At 40.9% G+C, this 20,647-nt stretch overlaps 1 protein-coding gene across 1 annotated transcript in view; it reads left to right on the plus strand.

Annotated features, from left to right (window-relative positions):
- Positions 1-20,647, plus strand: part of PKDCC (protein kinase domain containing, cytoplasmic) — a 35,201-nt gene that overhangs the window by 8,495 nt on the left and 6,059 nt on the right. Inside the window, exons 2-5 of the mRNA XM_021547551.2 lie at positions 6,046-6,168; positions 9,229-9,500; positions 13,277-13,356; positions 14,199-14,306. Of these exons, the coding sequence (XP_021403226.1) occupies positions 6,046-6,168; positions 9,229-9,500; positions 13,277-13,356; positions 14,199-14,306 (583 nt within the window). The remainder of the gene's footprint in view (positions 1-6,045; positions 6,169-9,228; positions 9,501-13,276; positions 13,357-14,198; positions 14,307-20,647) is intronic.

Raw genomic sequence — 20,647 nt, forward strand, 5'->3', positions numbered from 1 at the left:
GGTTGGCCCTTGAGCTTGTGCAGTGCAATGCAAATTCAAAGTGCTGTAAATGTTTTTAATAGAAGAATTTTCCACTTCAGAGTATAAGGAAAGCAGGGAGAGTAAAAGGGAGATAAGGTTACTAAATCATAATATTATAGCCAACATAATATCTGTTGGAGCAGCAGGTATATATGGATATGTATACACATATACTTCTGAAATATATGGAGATATCTGTGGACCTTTATGGATATAGCAACGGATATGGGTAAAAACACATAGTGTTCTGTTTTGAGTACTACATTCCAGTTTTTCTATTAATGAAAATGTTTAGTAACATGTTTAGTAACAGTGTCAGAAATGAGATTCTTGTACCTTTTAGTACTTCTGGAGTTTAGTGCTAATCATAATGCTACATTTATAAATAAAGCCTATGAACAACTGTGAATTTAGAGTTTAATATTTGAATTACCCACTACTTTCTCTCATTTCCAAAATCCAGCAGACAAAATCCCACCTCACAGCTGTCAGCACACAGTCTGGGTCCCACTCTCAAAAGGCTCTGCATGGTGCTGGGGATGTTCTGTATGAGTCTTTTTCCAGTGAAACTCAGCACTTTGCAGGACTTGATTGCTAGATTTCAATGGGAGAAAATCAATTTACTTCTTATGTGCCATCTAGATATATTCTATAGCAGGAAAGTTGGTATTGGGTTGATCTTTAGTAAATTTAGGCATTGAGTTCCCTGCATTTTCCAGGTTCCTTGCATGCTACAGGTTTGTATGTGCTTTTGGGCTGATTTGCAATATATACAAATATTTAGTATGTATTTTAAAAATATATAAAACATTTTAAAATACACGTGCAAATATTGTGTGTGTACGTTAGATATCAGAACAAGCATATGCATATGTGTCGTATTTACAAAAATATATGTGTATATATGTATATATGTATACATATAGATGTATGTACCATCAGCAGTGAGGGGAAATTTTTAAAATACAAGTGATTAGTAAATCTTAAAGTGACAGAAATGTCTCAAATCATGTATTGGTAAGTTGTAGCTGTATCAGGCTGTGCAGGGGATTTCTGTTCTTGCAGGGATGTACTGTCTGAGTGCTTCAAGGATGAAAGGTGAATCCAAGGACTAGTTGCCTAAAAATATTACATTAGCTTAGCAATAAATATCAAGAGCTTCTAAAATATGCCGTTCTGGTTTTGAAACATAGCAGCTTAAGCAAATAGATCATCGAAAGACCAGTAGGAGCTTTTTATTTCCCCCGGGCACCAAAACACTACAAAATACAATCTAGACACAACCAGTTTTGATTAAGCAACTGTGTCCCCATGTATTTCTGAAAAGAAAGGCTGTGTCAAGTCTTGACTACTGTCACTCTTCATACGTAGTGAGATTGTATTTCATTGCAGTTTTCTATTGTGGGCAGAAGTTGGGTCCTATTGTAGTCAAAATTACAAGAGAAAAGCAGTCCCAATTGAAAGAGAAGAGAGTTAGGTTTCTGAAATTTACTTCTGGTGTAATGCAGTTGAGCCTGTCACTTATATTATAGCTGGTAACAGTGTGCTTGAAATTCACATTCCGGGACTCACAGAAATCTCATGTTCATTGGAGAAAAAAAGGGGGAAATTACCAGTTTTTGTGGTTGTAGAGAGAAAAGAATATTGACAATATGTTGTAATTTTTAGGGAAATGGTATGATCTGTGCAGGGGCATTTTGCCCTCCAGCAGTCCTGCCACAGCCTGGCAGCAGAGCCCCAGCTGGGGAAAGTGGCTGGAGACCTGTTTGGAAAAGGTGGGTCCTACAGTTTGTGACTGAGCAACCTCCACAAAGGAAATGTAATACTTTGGCAATGGTTCTGGTTTGACATTTAGTTTTTGGAAAGTCCGGCTGGAGTGTCTATACCGATGCGGGAGGGCTCAGCGTTTGCACAGACTTACCCTGCTGATGACAGCTTAATAAGCCTTTTTTTTGTGTTTTTATTCAGTAAGCTTGTTGGCTTTTGTGTAGAGGGTGACCTCTGCTTTTTCCCTCCCCTGCTGCCCCAGCTTCTCTGAAAGGGGCACCTCTGTCCCCATAATTTGTAGTAAAAGGGAATTGTAAAGGGAGGTGAACTGGCCAGCTGTAGGGACACGGGCTCCTACAATGCAATATGACTTTCACAGGGGCTGACCTTGTATGCCCAGTGTGCCTAAAAACTGTTGGGAATCAGGGGGAATTTTGGGGGCAGAAAGACTAATGCAGGACTGAGCATTTATGAACGAGAAAATCCAGATGGCGAGGGAAAAATTTGGTAAACAGGGCTACTCGAAAGAAATGAATTATGACACATGATGTGAGAACAGGTCAACATTTCATATCTGGCATACATATTTCTAAACAGACAGAAAGGCATCCCAGTATCGTGACTGTTTGCTATTAGATTCTACACAAAAATATATTGGGGTGGCATTTAAATGCAGCGACTTGAGATAGCAAAAAGATGTGGGATTGTATTTCTTTCCATTCATTTAATTGAAACCATACTGAAAAAGTGTATGAAAACCATCACTCTTCAATATGTCTGAAGTGTAGCTTTGTGACACTGAGAATGATGTCCAACCTAATAGAATTTCAGATAGAAAAGATATTTTGGCTCATCTTTTGCTTCCAGCTATATTCAGTTTCCCCGTGTGGTTATTTTTCTTGTTATTGTATGCACCAGCTATCTGTTTCTTACTTCACTGTCTGGGAATACAAACCATTCTGTCTCATTTCTGACCTTAAAATGGATTGGACAAAAACAAAAGGAAGTTAAAAAAAATGCTTTGGGTAGTACCCTTGTACTTGTCCCTTGTGTTGTGTAAGTTTTTTAAATGGAAGGCCTCAGTATTCCTGCCTGGGAATATTTTGTATCCATATATATTCTGTACTTTGTAACATCTGTGTGCTGGGTGGTGGTTCATCAGGAGGGGATGAATGTAACAATTTCAGATGCTTTCAACTGGGCTGTTGGGACTTGCCCAGTTTGTAATCATGGTGATTGCACATACAAACATGGCCATGTAATTACATGTGCATTTTTACATTTAGTTTCAGGAGTTCATTTTGAAAAGCATAAATGTGGCCCAATAAAACCTTTATATCTCAGACTTCTGTGCTTTTATAACTCTACGTATTTGTGTAGTAACACTGTATCTGGAGAGGTTTTACTTAAGTAAAATCAGTACAGAGCTCAGGTTAGTTTATAGATATAGTCAGATACTTGGGCAGTGAAGACTTATGCCAAGGTACAAACTGGACATTAAAATTTAAAAATTGTGGACAAAATTCCAGCGGAGAGCAAACCTAACATGTTATTGCTATTGACATTCATGGATCGAGATACAATAGACACAAATAGGTACTGTAATAAATTTCTACTCCTGTGATCAAATGCATATAAATAGATAGTGAAACTCATTTTTCAGTATTTTTTTTTGTGTATATATATATGTATTATGTTTCTATAATCAAAGGAATGGATAATGGTTGTTTTTCTTCTGTGTTTCTATTCCCAGAGTTGCTTTCATGAATGTTGACAATGTCTAAGGGAGACTGATACCTTTTTTGTATTCAGTGTTACTGTGAATCAACAGTTACTGCAGTACTGTCATTTCCCAGTCTGGATTGCTTGCTAATTCCCCTTATGGCTTTTTTCCCCGTGGATAGTATTACTGTGCTAAAGACAAGAGGTGAATTCTGCAGATGATACAGAAACCCTCACTCAGCAGTGAGGGTTTTCAAACCTGCTGAGCTTCATCCTTAATGTGCCCACACCCACGAGAGGTGGGAAGTAGCTGGTAGGGACTGCAGAATCCAACCTTCCCTGAGAAAATAATATATATTGTAGTAAATATTTTCATTTAATTCAACTTTTGGTTAGTGTAGATAGCCTAAACAGTTTACTGATGTGATCCTCTAAGATTTAACTCCTGGCAATAAACTGCACAAAAAGTGGTGTCACGGATGATAAGGAACAAACCCAAGTCTGGTCTGAATGGCTCTAGATGGAGAAATTATTGCTGTTAGTATCTTTGTCATGGTTATGGCAGTAAAGACAAACGTCCATTTTCCCACTTCAAATGTTCATGTTGGCATCTATCGCATATCTTCTTTTTGGCTTGTTTTAAAATAAAATCTTTTAGCTATTTTTTTTTTGTTTAGTTTAATGACCATGTTTAAGCAGCTGTTTTGAAATACAGTGCCATTTTTACACCAAAAAGAAAAATTGTTTACTTCTTTTACATTTTTTGGCACCTTTTTTTCCTTTAAATGTAGACAGCTACAGTCAAAACTAGCAGCATGGCTCATAACAAATCATGTATTTGCTGACTTTAGCCTGGTCTTTGCTTTTCTGCCTGGGGAGGTCACAAGCTCGAAGCGTGTGCTGGATGCTGGAATCTGCTCACAGGGGCTGTGTTCAGCCCCAGCCACTCCCTCTGGCCATGACACTGTGCTTTCCTCCTGATTTGGGATCAGTACCTGTTCTGGCTGCCTGAGTCTGGCTTCCTCTGCAGGGCCATATCTGAGTGTCCTCAGCACTGAGGAACCCCCTGTCATCTTCCCTGAGTTTTAAAACTAAAAGAGGTTTGAATAATCAAAATTCTCAAGGCAAGGCAGCAGAGGAGTAGCAGCAGGGCATTTTTTTTTAATGGTGCATTTTCACATCAGCCCTTTTACTGTATGTTTTATTTGACTGGGGGCAGAGATTACATTTAATTTTATTTCATGTGCATGCTGTTCTGGCTGGAAAGTTGTGATCAGATCCTTATCTGGCTCATTTAATATCCTCTCTGCCAGGGCTTGGCAGGGAGTTCATAAAAGCCTGTCCCCTAGCCTGTCAGACATTGTCCCACTCCATATAAAGCAAGGCAGTCTCTCCTCCACAGACTTTAAATATTCTTCTAGTGCAATTATTTATGCAAGCGGAAATAATTAAAAAATCTTTGGAAAGCAAATAAAAGAAGAAGCTGGAGTATGGCTGAAATTGCCATTTAAATGCTTTTAAATTGCAGAAGCTACTGGCCGATAGTATTTTGGAGTATTTGCCCTGCTTTAATGATGCTGTACACAGAAATTCATCAGATACAGTGAGAGGTGATTTCTGGCTGGGAAATATAACTGTTGGCTTTTCAATTGATTTTCAAGGTGCTTTGTCATTGAAAACACATTGCCACTCAAGGCACAAACAGTAATACTATGGGAAATGTAATTTAAACTATTTTACAATATTTTTTAAGCATAAAATCAGTATTATTTAGTCAGGTATTGCATAGGTTAAATGACCTTTCCTCAGTTAGTTTTCTGTTTCTGCATTCACAGATATGTTAAATTATTATTATTGGGGTTTTTTTGTCATATATTTGTCATGGGTTGACCCTATCTGGATACAAGGTATCACCAAAAGCCACTCTCTCCCCTCTTCAGCTGGAGAGAGGTAAGAAAATATTTTAAAAGGCCCATGGATTGAGTTAAGGAGAGCGAGAAATTCAGCAATTCAGCATTCGGCAATTAATGTCATGGGCAAAATACTCAACTTGAAGAAAAATTAATTTAGCTTATCAAATCACAGTAGGGTAATAAAAGATAAAACCAAATCTTCAAAACACCTTCTGCCCACTCCTCCCTTCTTCTGGGCTCTACTTCCCTCCCAGTTTCCCTGCCTCCTTTCCTGAGCAGTGCAGGGAGGTGGGGATGAGGGTTGTGCTCAGCTAACATATGCTGTTTCTGTGGCTCTTTGCTCCTCAGGAGAGGACTCATGAGTCTTCCCTGCTCCAGTGTGGGGTCCCTCCAATGGGAGACAGTCCTCCATGAGCACCTCTGGTGCTGAGTCCTTTCCATGGATTGCAGTTCTTCACCAACTGGTCCAGAGTGGGTTGGGTGTAGCTCAGTGGATGCAGTCCTTCAGGCTGTGTTCCCTGCAGGGTGACACATCCTGCCAGAAGCACTGCTCACAGCCTCCTCTGGGAATCCACCTGCCGAGGTGCACTGCACTGATGCTGCCTGGTTGTGTTGTTTTCAGCTCTATGGCTATTGCTACCAAGACAGCAATGACATCCCAGACACGCTGACCACCATCACTGAGCTGGGCTCGCCTTTGGAGATGATTCAGCTTTTACAGACTTCCTGGGAAGACAGATTTCGGGTGAGTAACAGCTGTTTCATAAGGATCTTTAGGAGACCAAGAAATAATATTATGAAGCAGGGGTTGTGTAATTTTCAGTGCAATTCACATTTATTAAATGTTTGTTTTGCATATGATTAAATCTTGGTTTAGAAGCAGTATTTAATACTCCCCTTCTGTAGTGTGTAAGACACTGTGTTATTTTGTCTGTCAATATTATCTAATTGTAACCAGTTACATGGTTTTTACATGATATCTCGAAACATTTCTTACTTGTTAAAGTTTGAGACACAGGAGTTTTGGCATTGTGCTCTGCAACTGGGATTTAAACAATAGAAGGACGTTACATTTCTCTCCTGATCCTTATCATAGGTTTGTTTTATAATTGTTTTCTACTGCTTCCTGCTCTGTTCATTTTTTTCCTGGGGAAAGAGTGAAATAAACATACACAAATCTCAAACCCAGTTTGTCCACCACACTGGCAATTTACCAGGAGCACGAAGGTCATACTTAATTTGTCCAAAATGAAGCCAGACTGCAGCAATGCTTTGATCAAGACAGCTGTCTCGCTTGCTGTATATGGGGATGTGTCTTTGTCTGAGGTTAACTCCCTGGGATGTTGAGAGGCAGCAGCAGTCTCCATCTGAAACACTTTGGATTGCTTGGCTACATCTGTGCCAGAAAATTAAAAGTGCGCCTGAGTGAACTCGGAGTGAAAAGAGCAAGGTGCAGCCCAGGGCTGTGCCGTTGCATTCCTGCCCCCTCTGAAGGCTGTGAGTAGGATTGGAACCTGATGGAAATGGTCCCTTCTGGGTCCTGCCTGGGGACAGTGCGGGAGAACAGCCTTGGTGCTGGTCAGACCTGGCCAGAGACCGTGCTAGCCAGTGTGCATGTGGGATTAACTTTCTGTGCTCAGGAATGTTCCCTGGCAGAGTTTATTTTACTCATACAGCTGGAGCAAGGGTGTTCTCTGCACTAAGCTTCAGCTCCCTTTCCATGAAAGAAGTGTGGTCTTGATAAGCAGCTGAGGTACTCAGCAGGGTTCCCAAAACACAGGACCACCTGCCTTTAGCTCATCTCATCCAGGGAATGCAAATAATGGACTGTGATAGCAATTATGTACAAAATAAATGACAAGAGAGATGTGAGATTATGGGTAATAAACAGAGAAGTTTCTTTCCAGTGTGGATATTTCTGAGTGAGCAGTTGCAAAGGGAGATAAAGGAGAATTAGATGAAGACCTTCACAGAGGTAGAATTACAGGTGAAACATTCCTGTGACCATTGTAATGAAGTCCTAAATAATGTCATGCTCATTCATTTGTCTAAGATGCAACTAATACAGAAAGGAAGGAAATAGAATTGTCTTCTTGATATGTGAGAATTATTTGTGGTCCAGTCCTGAAAATGACTGCATAAATCCATGAGGTTATTCTTACAATTGATAATTGTAGGAATAACCTCATGAAATTATAATTTCCTTGTGTGGATGGACTCAGCAGCAAGCTGAGTGAGCCTGAGGTGTGTAACACAGAGCAAAGCCTTCACCTGTGTGCTTAAAGCTTGTTGTAAGGAGGCATTTGCAGTGCCAGCCTGCAGCACATCTGCATGGCAGAGCCTGTTGGGGCTGGGCACAGAGCTTGCTGGTGCAGGGTCATGGGACTTTTTGGCATTTGAGAAAAGGCAATAATTTTGGATGACAACCTGTGGGTTTGCTCAAGCTAAATTCTGGGTTTGTTGGAGATACCTATATTGTTTGAAGATACCTGTATTATAGGTTATCTTGGGCTGGATGGGCTTTTTCTCTGCAGTGTATTGCAGGATAACACAGACATGAGTTCTGTGTCCTTTCAAGGGGAGGTAAGGGTCAAGTTTAGCATTCCGTAACCACACTTGTATGCACCCACAAATGTCTCCATATGAACTATGGTATCCTGTAAGTAGGAGAAAAAATGTTCTTGTCCGGTCAACCAGGAGAAGGATTAGGTAGAAGCATGAGATGGTTCTAATGTCCCACAAGTGAAGGGTCTGAGGGATAACTTCAGCTATGCTCAGCTTTCTTATCAAGGATGTGTTGAGGTGTACCCTTGAGTTTATTGGTTAAGCCCCTAGACTGAATTTGAGTTTGACTACTTCAATGCATATGCCCTTGACATTGTATTTTAATAGAAAACAAAGATTATATATAACAGTAAAAAGCCTGCTAAACTGAATATGACCTGTTACTTACTTAATACATAAAAATTCCAGTATTCAACTGTGTTCTTATTACTGCTACCTTTGGATTAATAGGTTACATAGTGGATTCTAAAAGAATGCATGAATTGAAAACAGGACTTTGGTAAGGGGGCTGAATTCAGTGTTCATCAGGGCTGCTGCCTAGTAAGAGTTACTCAGGTTTCTAATCTGCAGTGGAAAAGTGAAACATCAGCACAGAGCTCCCACCTCAGCCTCAAAGTGGTGCATGAGGGTCCACCACGGCAGACCCTCAAGGCAGATAGGTATATACCCTTACCCTGAGGCATAGTGCAGGGTTACACTGGACCTGTGGAGCACCTGCTCCTGGGAATTTGCTTCCTTCTCCCCTGGAAAAAGGAAAAAAATCAAAGGAAACAGTGGAAAAAATTATAAAAACAGTCAAGAGGCAGGAGGCAATACAGACTCTGTCTGCAGTTGGAGCTCCAGGCACGGGTGCAGGGCAGTCCAGCCAAAATTTCCAGACCTAGAGTTTGTAAAAGAGCAGGATCAGACTCTGTGGTCAACGCCTGTGCATAAAGTGTTATTAAAAACTAATGCTTTTATTTCTGGTAAAAGTAAGAATAGCAACAATGAACCCTGCTTCAAGAATAGTGTGGGAAAGCACTTGTAAAGAAGCTTATTTTTGTTTCAAGTCTCTCAGGATTTTATAGTCAGCTATGCTAATCCTGTGAAAAATACCTTGGTTGCAACATTTAGTTTTGAGGGTAAGTTATAATGCTTATATTAAGTCATAAATTTATGAGCATATCTTCAGCTAAAGTGGTTTTGTTGTATACTTTGCACTGAGAAAACAATGCGAGGTGCCCGTGTTTTTGTGTTTCAGATTTGTCTCAGCTTAGTTCGGCTTCTGCATTACTTGGCTCACTCTCCTCTTGGCTCAGTGACATTACTGGATTTTCGCCCTCGGCAGTTTGTGATCGTGGATGGGGAGCTGAAGGTGACAGATCTGGATGATGCCAGTGTTGAGGAGAGCTCTTGCACCAGTAACAGCGACTGCTTCATGGAATTCCCTGCGAGAAACTTCACCCTGCCCTGCTCAGTTGAGGGACGGTGTCAGAGCATGAACGAAAAGAGGAATCTCTACAATGCCTACAGGTCTGTGATCAGATAAAGCCATGTAGAATTAAGAGTGGGCCTAGAGCTCCAGCATCCTTTACTGTTATTCACATCAATGAGCACATACTGTCTCAGAACCAATGCCCAAGAGTAAGTGAAGCCATGAATAATTGTTTCATTTGTGAAAATACATGGCATTTATAATGTTTGAAATATTTTGCATACTCTGAGTGTGATTCATCACTCAGTCTAATTCTGTGTTGGTTGAAGCCCACTGAATTCTTCACTCAAGCAGAGATTTTCATAGGAGTGAAGCATAAGCACTTTTGGATGCTTCGTGCCCACAAGCTCTATGGTGAGGCAATTCCAGCAGCTCTTTGGTGTGAGTTAAGAGGGGTCATCACATGTTTTGCACCACCAGCTGAACAAAGGGCTGGATTCAGCAGGAGGCTTAGAGCTCAGTTCACCCACTGCCCTCTGGCTCAGTGTTCCCTGCTTTGCTGGAGCCTGCTTGGTAGGGTGATAACAGCTTCAATGTGTCCTTGGAGCTGCTGGGACCATCCTCAGCTGCTGACATTCTGGGGTCTAAGCCCAAACCTCTTAAAGCAAGGGTGGTCTTTTCACCCTTCCCTCCCAGCCCTGGGTCTGTGTGAGCAGGTGCTGTGGGACTGACTCCCAGTGCTGTGCCACAGTGGGGGACACATGGGTGATGGGCCATGCTGGACCCGTTGGCCTCACTGAAGGAAGCATTCAGCTTTTGTAAATCTTCCAAATTTGATTCTAAAGCTGTGTCCAGATTTACAGCTGGGTCCTTCTGGGTGATGGCTTTGTGTTTGTGGTCTTGGCTCTCCCCATCAACCATCACAGCCCCGGAGGGTTGTGTGGGATGCTGGGGGAGACGTGTCACTGCTTTCCAGGGATGGGTGGATGCTCAGTGCTGTGCTCATCCTGTGCCATTGCTGTTCCATCTGATGGGCGCTGCTGGGATGGGTGGCCACCCTGGCTGATCCAGGTAGGAGGAAGAGATCTCAGAGCTGTGCCATAATGGTGTGCTCATTTCTTAGGCTTCCCTTTCAAGTGCTGTGCCATTCACTGCCTTCCAGACCACAGTGAGGAGAGGCTGCTCCAAAGAGAGCCTTCTGCTTTGGTCACAGGGTGCTCACCAGCATGTGTGTCGCATTAGCTGACCACACTGAAATGGGCTGCACCACATGACAGGCATCTGCAGTTGTGCAGCACAGTATTTAGCGTGTCCTGCAAGATTTTCCATTTCCATTTGCTTGGCTTAAAGATCTTGCTTAGCTTGCTAGCTTTTGGTTAAGACAGTTTTACTGTTTCTGGGTAAGCAGCCTTTAATAGGCGCCCATCCATCTCGGTTGTAAGCGGGGACATGTCTGTGGTGTGGTGGGCTTGTGGCAGGTTGCTGGTCACACTGAAGGAAGTGGTCTTTTTCTAATAGAGTTTTTAGTATTGCCTTTGAACTGCTCTCAAGTGTGTATTTCATGCATAGTGCCCCAGTGTTCGCAGCCCCTCTTTATTTTAATTCCATAGAGACATGGGGTTTTGTTGAACGGTGGATTCATGGTGTGAGAGGCTGTGACCACCCATGCTAAGGTATTACATCAAGCCCTATGCTCTTGTCTCAGAAGGTGAAATCCTCAATTCATTAGGGATAGGCTGATAAATTTGTTATTTTCATAGGTGCACTCTGTTGCTGTAGGCTTGGAGGTTGCCCTCTGAAACTGTTAGAAGTCAAAAGCAGCAATATGTCAAACAATGCATAAACCCCTTGTAATTTTAAAACATAGCACACCCTAACCTTGAAAGCATACTTAAGCCTATCTTGCTGGTTTCTTTATGAGGTAAATAATTAAAGGAGAGAAAACATTTGGGAGAAATATCTACAAGGACTGGCCCATCTTGACTTTCAGATGGTTACCTCCTGTCACAAGTGTGTCTCACTGTGTTTTCCTCCAAGTGTTTGGAGCAACAGTTTTCGAAGCACTGGCAGTTTTGAAAGTAAACATAATTCATATTTTGAACTGTTGACCAATGGCTGAGATGAACTCTCCATCATTGAGAATTCTTTAATGAAGATCAGATAGTTCTCGAAAAGAAGCAATTTGTAGGAATGAATATAAAATGATCTGACAGTCTGTGTTATGCAGATCACAGGGGATACCACTGGCCCTGGAATCGATGAATAACAAATGTTCTTGCAATTAAGTTGTGCAGACTGCAGTGTCTGTGCACGTCAGGATTTGACATGTGGGTGTTTGCAGTAGAACAGTTGCATGTCTCTGTAGCCCTGGAGCTACGGAAAAACAACAACCTCAGTGACTTGCTTCCAGCCAGCATTGGGCAAACTTAGTGACAGCTACTGAATTTTGCAAAGAACTATTCACAATCAGTTGGACTCTGCTTTAGGGATAATTTCTAAGCAAAAACAATCAGCTAAAGTTTACCAGACAAATTATTTGTTAAAAATGTTGTGCTGCTCTTTGGATTTCTGTAAGTATTTACATTGGCTGTTTCATATTCATCATCAGGACAACCCACCAGTGGATTATCCCACTTGGGAAAACCATAAACATTATTTTTGTTTGGGATGGAAAAGGGAGTTACATTCTCAAAGAAATATTTATTGTGCAAACGGAGTGTCAGCTCAATAATACCTGCCTCTATGATCAATTTTTGGTATCAGTAACTGGATTTTCTAATTTGTGTTTATGTAAAGCATCTGCTAGTCTCCCTCCTGAGCATGACTCCCCTGGGGGTTGACAATGTGGTCTTTGTATATGAAAAATTGTTTACTTTGCTTTGCAAGTTAGATGTGAAGCAGTGCAATTTTCCAGTTGTGTTCCTGTATTTTTCATTAGCTAATATTTATGACCATTAGTTCTTTTTGTATTGTCATATCCTGACCTGTCCATCTGCATCTTAGGTTTCTGTGACACTGAGTTAGTTGCAATATATAGTAGTATTGGCAGAGTAGCAGAACTCTGAAGGAGGAATATGAATATTAAATGTACTTCCAGGGATGGTAATGGCATATTGTTTTTTCTTTTGTAGTAATCATTAAAAAGGAGTTTGGAATCTCCTTCTCTGTGGATATTTAAAAGCCATGAGGATGCAATCCTAAGTAACTTGTTCTAGGGAGCCATGCTTGAGCAGGGAGGCTGGACTAGCTGACCTCCAGTGGTGCTTTCCAACCTCTCCCATTCTGTCATTCTACCTCCATTGGTGAATACCTACATGAATGCATCTTGATTATAGATAAATGATAGGAACAGAGAGGACATTCTGTATTCCAGCAGCATTAAAACAATAGAAGTTGGCTTTCTCCTGGCACTTAATTTGAAAGTCTAAGAAAACTGTAGTAAAGAAAATAGTAATTTCATTTATTAGAAAGGAACAGAAATCCAATTTACTCACTTTCAAGGTTTGAAAAAAAAGCAAGCCCACGATTTATGGGGTTGATGGCATCCTTTTAGTTTGTTGGAGCACAGACAGCTTTGCCAATAGTCATGGGACTTCACAGCAAATTGCTGCATTAATGGAACATTTACACATAGGTACAAGGCAGCCTTGTATGTAGCAGTGTGGTCTAGGTATGCCAGACAGCTGTGTGTGAATAGTCTCAGCTATGTATTTATTTGAGTATAGAATGCTATTATATTTCCTGAATAGGTCAGTGGCATGTAAGTAATAGGAATTTTATTCTTTATGATGTTCAGGAGTTACCAGAGATATTTGTAAACTCTTGTAAAAAAAAAAAAAAAAAAAAGTCAATATCGGTTACTTTTCTATTGCAGGTTTTTTTTTACCTATCTTCTTCCACACAGTGCTCCATCCTCACTAAGACCATTGCTGGATAAGATAGTCAATGCAACAGGTAATCACAATAAACATGGTAATGCCAAGTAGTTGCTTTTTTAGTGTAACTATTATGGTTGGGAGGGGAGGGTGCTGCTTTTGTGCTCACTGCAATAGAACTAGACGGTTTTTCTATCCAGGTTAAAATTCCTCCCATACCAAGAAGGCAAGAATGGGCCCATAGACCAGATAAAACCCATTTTTAGATTTTATCTAGGCTTCACAGAGATATTTGTGTCATCCTGACACCTCAGCATGGGGTGAACTGCATGCATCAGAATGCAATTTCTTGTGGGGTCTGAAAGAACTTCTGTCCCTGGAAAAGGAAATTTTAATGGTAAAACCCAGGATACTTTCTCATTTTCAATGATACTAGTGATATTTTATACTTCAGGAGCCAGAGCCACAAATGGCATTTCCATAGATCTTCACTGATTACCAAGGGAATGGCTTTGAGACAAGAGTAGTTGCCTGTGACACTGATTCGAGGGTTTTTCAGTGCCTTGCTCCAGTGTGCATCTGAAGGGAAAATAAGTGATGCTGGGCTAAAGCTAATGAGCAAGCAAAGCTTTGGAGTTCCCTGTATTGGCTGATGTTGGTCTCCTGAGGAGTTCTCCTCAGTGCTTTGTGCCTGCAGGCCTGGGGCTGCCAGCTGGTTGAGTCAGCCTCTGGAATGCCTGGGCTGTGTCTGGTGTGAGACCTGACTTGTAGAGCTCAAGGATTTCCTGCCCACATCACCACCCTGCCATGGAGCAGGGCACCGTGAGACTCCCATGCTTAGGGCTTCATTCAGATTAAACCTTGTTTTGTCCTGTGCAGGTTGCTCCTCATCTAAGTAATTCTTTTCCTCTGCTTTTAAAGGAGAACTTCACTGGGGAATAGATGAGACAGCTGCTCAGCTGGAGAGAGTTTTGAATCTGTATAAAAGTGGGGAGTACCTGCAGAACACAACCCGGGTGCCAAAAGCTGGTAAAGTAATCTTTCTTGAAACTTAAAATATGAGATTTTGTCATTGTTGTGGGGTTTGCAAGGGCTAATGTGCAGAAATCAGTGGTCCTTGAAATCATGCAATATTTTATCTGCTTTTTGCTTCCTGGGAGCCTCCTGTAACTCATCACTGTGTGATGTAGCTGGACATCCATACGTGTGAGCAGGCTGTAATGGGAATAAGGAAATCCAAAGTGAGTTCTCCAGGACAGATTTATGGAAAACCTGTTTCATCACATCCACACACTGCTGTTGTAGTATCAGAACCTGCCTGAACATATACTGGAGAGCATCCAGTCATGAGGTTGCAATGCCCCATGGGTTTCCTGGGACTTAAATTTCTTGTAATATAAATGTTTATAGATTGAAAGACTAAAATTTTTACTTCCTTTGCAAGGGAAAAATAGTGTGTCCCTCATCTTCTGCTAGCAATAGAATGAAAAAATAGAAAAAAAGAATAGGATGAAAACAAGGCTAAATAACAGTATCTTTTTCATGATATGACTGTATGCTATTCAAGCTGTGGTACAAAGTGGTGCATGTTCTTCCTAGAAGGATAGCTGTGGAATTGTACATGTCAAAGAATATTATGTGTGCTGGAAATGACTGTTAAGCCAAACAATTGTAAAAGCTGTTTTGCAAATTATTTTTGTGTATGTACAATGTTCATGTCAAACTGTCAACATAATTGACTGCAAGTTGATAGGAAAATTATGGCTTTGCTGCAAAAGCTCAGTAAAGAGGGAAAGATGGGTTCTAAATGAAGATGAATTTTGGCACAGGGGGTTTCAAAAGTTCAGTGAAGCATTTGCTCAGTGAAAGAGACACAGGAGCCAAATTCGTTCTGGTTGTAGCTCTGTTAACCTCAAAGGGCCATGATACCAGGGATGAATTTGACCCACTTATCAGAATAATTCAATATTTATTTTGTTGTAAAATTGACAGGAAAATTGTTGCAGGTGTTCATTTAACTTTCTAATTTTCAGCTTTTCATCACATCTGTGCGGAGTGATACCTGTCAACACAGCAAAATTATTTTCAGCAGTACAATCAATAGTACAAACATATCCTTTGTTGAAGAAGTGCCAGGAGAGCTGAAGTTGTTCTGTGATGCTGGTTGATCCCAGCTCTAACTGATATATTAGGATGAGGTGAAGTTTTTGAGTTTTAGAGATCTGTCATGTTTACAAAGACTCACAAGGAGAGAAGCTTTGGACAGCAGTAGTCAATGTATCAGTGCAGGTTTCCACGGATACGAAGCAGAGCTCTGTGTATATTTAGCTACTGTAATAATTACACATTTTTGTGTTCCTTTAATTCTGTAGAGTCCTGGATAACGTAACACAGAATCCACTACCCCCATAACCATGGTTGGAGATTCCCTGCTCTGCAAAGAGCCTGTTTTATTTGTAGGACACTGCTAACGGACTTAGGCACTTCACAGTGTGACCAAAGATGTTGAAAATCTGTAGATGCTTTGTGCAACATATTGGATAATGTACATTAAATACTGTGAGTGTAATATTGAATTCATCGATAGGAAAATGTTCTCAACCAGGGACAGGCCTGAGGAATTGGGTATTTTACTAGAAATTACACTTGGATTAGATTCTTAGACTTAGCTGCCATGCTTTTAAGATGTAAAGACCTGTTTCTAGTTTGTTCTAAGGCCACTTTAACCAAACAGAAAAGGTGTTGTAATCTATTTCTATTTTAAGACTCCCTTTCCTTGCCAGACAAATATGAAGAAGTCATATCATGAGGGCTAAAATGTGCCTATATACCTACTTTTATAATTTTAATTCCAACCATAATCTTTCCTCAACTGATTTTTGACTATCTGATACTAATACTGTGTTGTAATTAATTTTTTAAATATTCAATCCAGAGATTATGGAATTAGAAATGATTAATTAGAATTTATTCCGAGATAATAGAATGAGGAATTCTCTTTTGGTACAGTGGAGTTGCAGGAGAGGATGACAAGTGTCCTGGAAGGGAGTGGTGTCCAGGGAATCAGCCTCTTTTACTGGTAGGATGCTCCCAGCTGCGATTGCATCCTCACCCTGAAACCAAGGCTGAACAGCTGAGCAAATTGAGTATTTTGTATAGATCTTGGTAGAGTGGTAGACAGGGATGAAAAGGAATAACTGGGATATTTTCCCCAAGCTGTAGGTTGAGATTCTGTTTTGGGGTTTTTTTTTAATAAAAAAAAAAATTTTAAGACTGCACAATTTTATAAAATATTTTCTGTGTTGCTCTGCAGGATAGACAAAGTTCAAGAAGGGTGTTTCTCAGCCCAGTGCCAAGTTAAGATAAAATTAAAGGTGATCATTTGGTTCTCAGGCCAGATTGGAGCTAATGAGCTTTGCATTCATACCCCAATGGGTGCCAAGATGGGGGAGACACAAGTTTGCATCCATTTTGCTCCAGATGATAAAACTCTCACAAGGTGACTCACTTCTGGGACTTTTGCTCTCACAAATAGTAGAAATGACGGGAATTTGTGATGTCAATCTCCTGGCATCTAAAGGGTTAGTGATGAAATAAGGTCTTTCAGGTGCACAACCTATTTTGAAATCCTAAAAGAACAGGAGGAGAATTCAGACCCAAAAATTGTAAGGTTTTGCTTTGGTTTGGTTTTGAAAAGAAACTACAGAAGGTTCAGGTTTTGAAAAGAAACTACAGAAGCTTCAGAATTTGTCTTAGGTCTTAAATACTTGGAATTAGGCATTATCTTGGATAGACCATTGTAAATTCATAGTAGAAAAGACAAGCTCATGATCTTGGGCATGTCATGTAAGGCCATAACTAAAACATTAACCTTGAGGAAACAGTGTGTTATCTATGTGAACTTATGTTTTTGAAAGGAAGACCTCCTCCTATGAACACTACAAAGTGAGAAAGGTGATACTGATAAGCAGCAGGGAAGTGGCACCAAGAAAGTTCTTGTCAGCCCTCGTGTTCCCATAAATAAAGTTTAACAAGATGACATAGTCATATTACAGAAGGTCTTAGATATTAAGCTTTCACTGTGCTTCAGTTGTAAAGATTTTATAGTGCTGTAAATTATATTATGCTCTGGACTTTGGTTTAGTATCCTAGAGTAGAGGCGTGGGAGACATTTGATAGCTGTGTATGTGTTCTGCAATCATAAATCACATTGCTGTTCATGTTGATATGGGAGCATTGCAGCATTTAAAACAACACCAGGAACAAATGCTTTTATATTCCATTGGCTGTCGGCCTCTCCTGCTGGAATCCAGAAGAATGTGAATTAAAACAGGAACCGTGTATTTCTTCTGACATATGTTATCTAAAAATGATTAAATAATTCCATTAATTATCCAGATTAAGGAGACTATAAAAAAACTACTGATGTTCATCAGTAAAGTCATGCCCCAGTATCAAGGATTTTATTACTTCAATCAAGTAACAGTGATTTGTACCAAGTATCTGGCCCTTGAGCTAAGCCCCAGCCCTTCAGCTAACTCAGAATTTGCTCAGAAATGCGTGAAATCAGCTAACACTCATAAATCAGATAGCTTTGTTATTCATTAAAGCTAATAAATGACCCATTATTAGGTCTGGGGGTGTGCAAGCCCACAGAAAGCTGTAATTAGCTGCCGTTGTTAGCTGAAAGCACATTCTCAAAGCTAAAAAAGCTGGAAGGCTGGACATAAAGCAAAGACACGTTGTGTTTTCCTTTGTCTCAAGACAATTTGGCAGGATTATGCTGTATGTAAATATTTACAGTACAACAGTGTTTTGAAAAAAATATTCTGCAGGGTCACTATAGCAACCTGCTTAGGAATTTGTAAGTCTACCCAAGAATTATTGAAATCAGGAACAAACTGCAGCCCAGATTCCTGCTCTATCAAAATATATTATAATAAATTTTATCAGCTTTATATTTTTTTAAATATTATCTTCATACATGTGCCTTTGGTGTCCCTTTCCCAGAGCCCTGAGGGGGAAAGTGCACAGGGCAGAAAGTCTCCCTTTGCACCCTGCCTTTCTGGGAGGGCTCTCACACCAGGAGCCAGGCAATCCCAGCACACAGAACACAGGAGCAGGTTCCTTTGCACCCACGTGATGCTGGCAGTTCAGTGGATCTCTGCAGATCCAGTTGCTTGTTGCTCACTTGTATCTCCACCACCGTGCAAACCATTTACCCTGTTCCCTGAGTAATGCTAAAATTCTCCCTGTCCAACGTGGCACTGCACAGCGTAATACTTTCTGCTGAGGTCCTCAGTTCCCTTCCAGAACACTAAAGAAGTCACTGAATGTCTTTTAGATCCTGTGGGCATCTGTCTTCAAGCTTAAATGCCCCAATGCGTGACCCTAGGCAACTTCTGCTTTGTCCATCATCAGCATCCTTGTTTTTAGATCGAATGGACCACGTGCAATGTTTAAGTGTCTGTAGGACATTTTGGGCCTTTGGTAGATTGGTGTGTACCACAGAGGTGGCTGTGGGTATGGAACAGCTCCCCAGGATGTGGGGCAGGAAAATGCTCCAGCTGTGTCATGTTAACAGGAGTAAAATGCAAGGGGACATGTCGTTCCCTCGTTATTTATTTGCGTTTCGGTGGCAGCCTGCGTACCGATTTAAACACGGATTTAAACACGGATTTAAACGCGGCTCCGCTGCCGGCACGAGGGCGGCGCGCTCAGGGCGGCCGAGACGCTCCCCGAGGAGCAGGGCGATCTCCTGCCCGACGGCAAAGCCGTGTCCTGCCAAGCCAGCCTGGCTTTCCAACGGTTGGGATGCGTCAGCCTGAGTGAAAGCAGAGCCCGCGGGACAGGCCTGCCCCCTCGCTTCCTCAGAAATACCAAAACGTCGCTCGCTGTAGCAAACCGTGCAGGGCGCTCCCAGGGGCCTGCTCTCAGAAGCATGTGTAAATGTGAGGTATTGGAACATGAGGAAAAGTTCAGCATAAAACGAAGCATACTAAAAACATCAGTGTATTAGTGTCTATTTTGGATCCAATACTGTTCTCCAAGAGCTCCCTGGGAATCGGAAGGGACTGTTTGTAGAGCAAAACACTGCTCAATACCATTTTTTGCTGATATTGGCAAGATCAGACTCTTTCTGCTTACTTGTGAGCAAAGCAATTGAAAGCAATTCCAGAGTCGACTGCCGGTGTTCCTCTTGTGGCTGGAGGGAAAAAGGAGGGAGAAAAAGGAGCAACACGAATTTTCTCTCAAGGATGAACGTGGTTGTGTCTCTGTCATTGACCCACAGTGTATTGGCAGGTGATAAGAGAACTGGGCAAATCTCCAACAAGTAGCTGTAGTTGGTAGTAAAAATGCAGTCTGGCTGCTGTGGCTGAAATGAACGGTCATTAGGACTGATTAAAGTCAGATTTAGGGTGATTCAGACAGGCTAAAAGGGGGAAACCACAGGCGGTTTCACATAGTTTATTATATACTTGTGGAGCTCTTTACATAATTCAGTCTAGTACAGTGAAAATGAGTATGTTTATAGATTGTAGTAGGCTTTGGGACAATGCAGGTGTTTTTTGATGGAAAAAATAGAATAAGAATTTAAAAATAGAATAAGAATTTAAAGCATTGGCTTTTTTAATAGCTCTTGCACGGGTCAGTGATGCTGCAGATTGCTTTTAAAAATGCCTCTCTTACTTGTCACAAACAAGTGAGTGATCTTATTTTGAGGATCAGTGTGGCCATCATGGAGATGTGACTAACATTGTAAGAAACTTCTGAGATTTTGGCCTGAACAAAACAGCATGTTTTGATTGATCAGAACAACTGTGTAAAAATATTTAAAACTATAAACACTATCACAAAACAAACTTTTTAGGATTGCCTGGCTTCAGCATAGCAAAGTATCTCAAAGACCCAAAATGTTTACAAGAAAAAATGCTTTGGAGTAGAATCTGTCTGTGTAACTGTGAGCTCTTGTATTACCTCCCCTGTGTTAAATTCTGGAATAAACCCATTGTAAGTGATATCAAGATCAGGCTTACTGCACTGCATTTAGTTGCTTCAATCCTCACAAAATTAGTACATGGAGGAAAGGATTCTTTTTCTGCTGATAACAGTAGGAATGCCTTGCATTTCTCTAATCTATTCCCTTCCATTACCTTGATAGACTTTATGTACTCTCTGTCAAGCTATGTATATGTACACAAAAGTGTAAATTTATGGCTGCATTTATAGTATTAGGCAAGCATTTATTGGTTTTAAACACCATTAGTCTGGAAATTGACCAGAACTTTGACCTTTTTATGATGTGATTTACTGCTGTGAGCCTTCAAATTCCAAGGACTCCATTTAAGCAAGTTCCAGGTCTGGGCAGG

Source organism: Lonchura striata, chromosome 3 (genome assembly GCF_046129695.1).
Source record: "Lonchura striata isolate bLonStr1 chromosome 3, bLonStr1.mat, whole genome shotgun sequence".
In the NCBI taxonomy this organism is placed as follows: domain Eukaryota; kingdom Metazoa; phylum Chordata; class Aves; order Passeriformes; family Estrildidae; genus Lonchura; species Lonchura striata.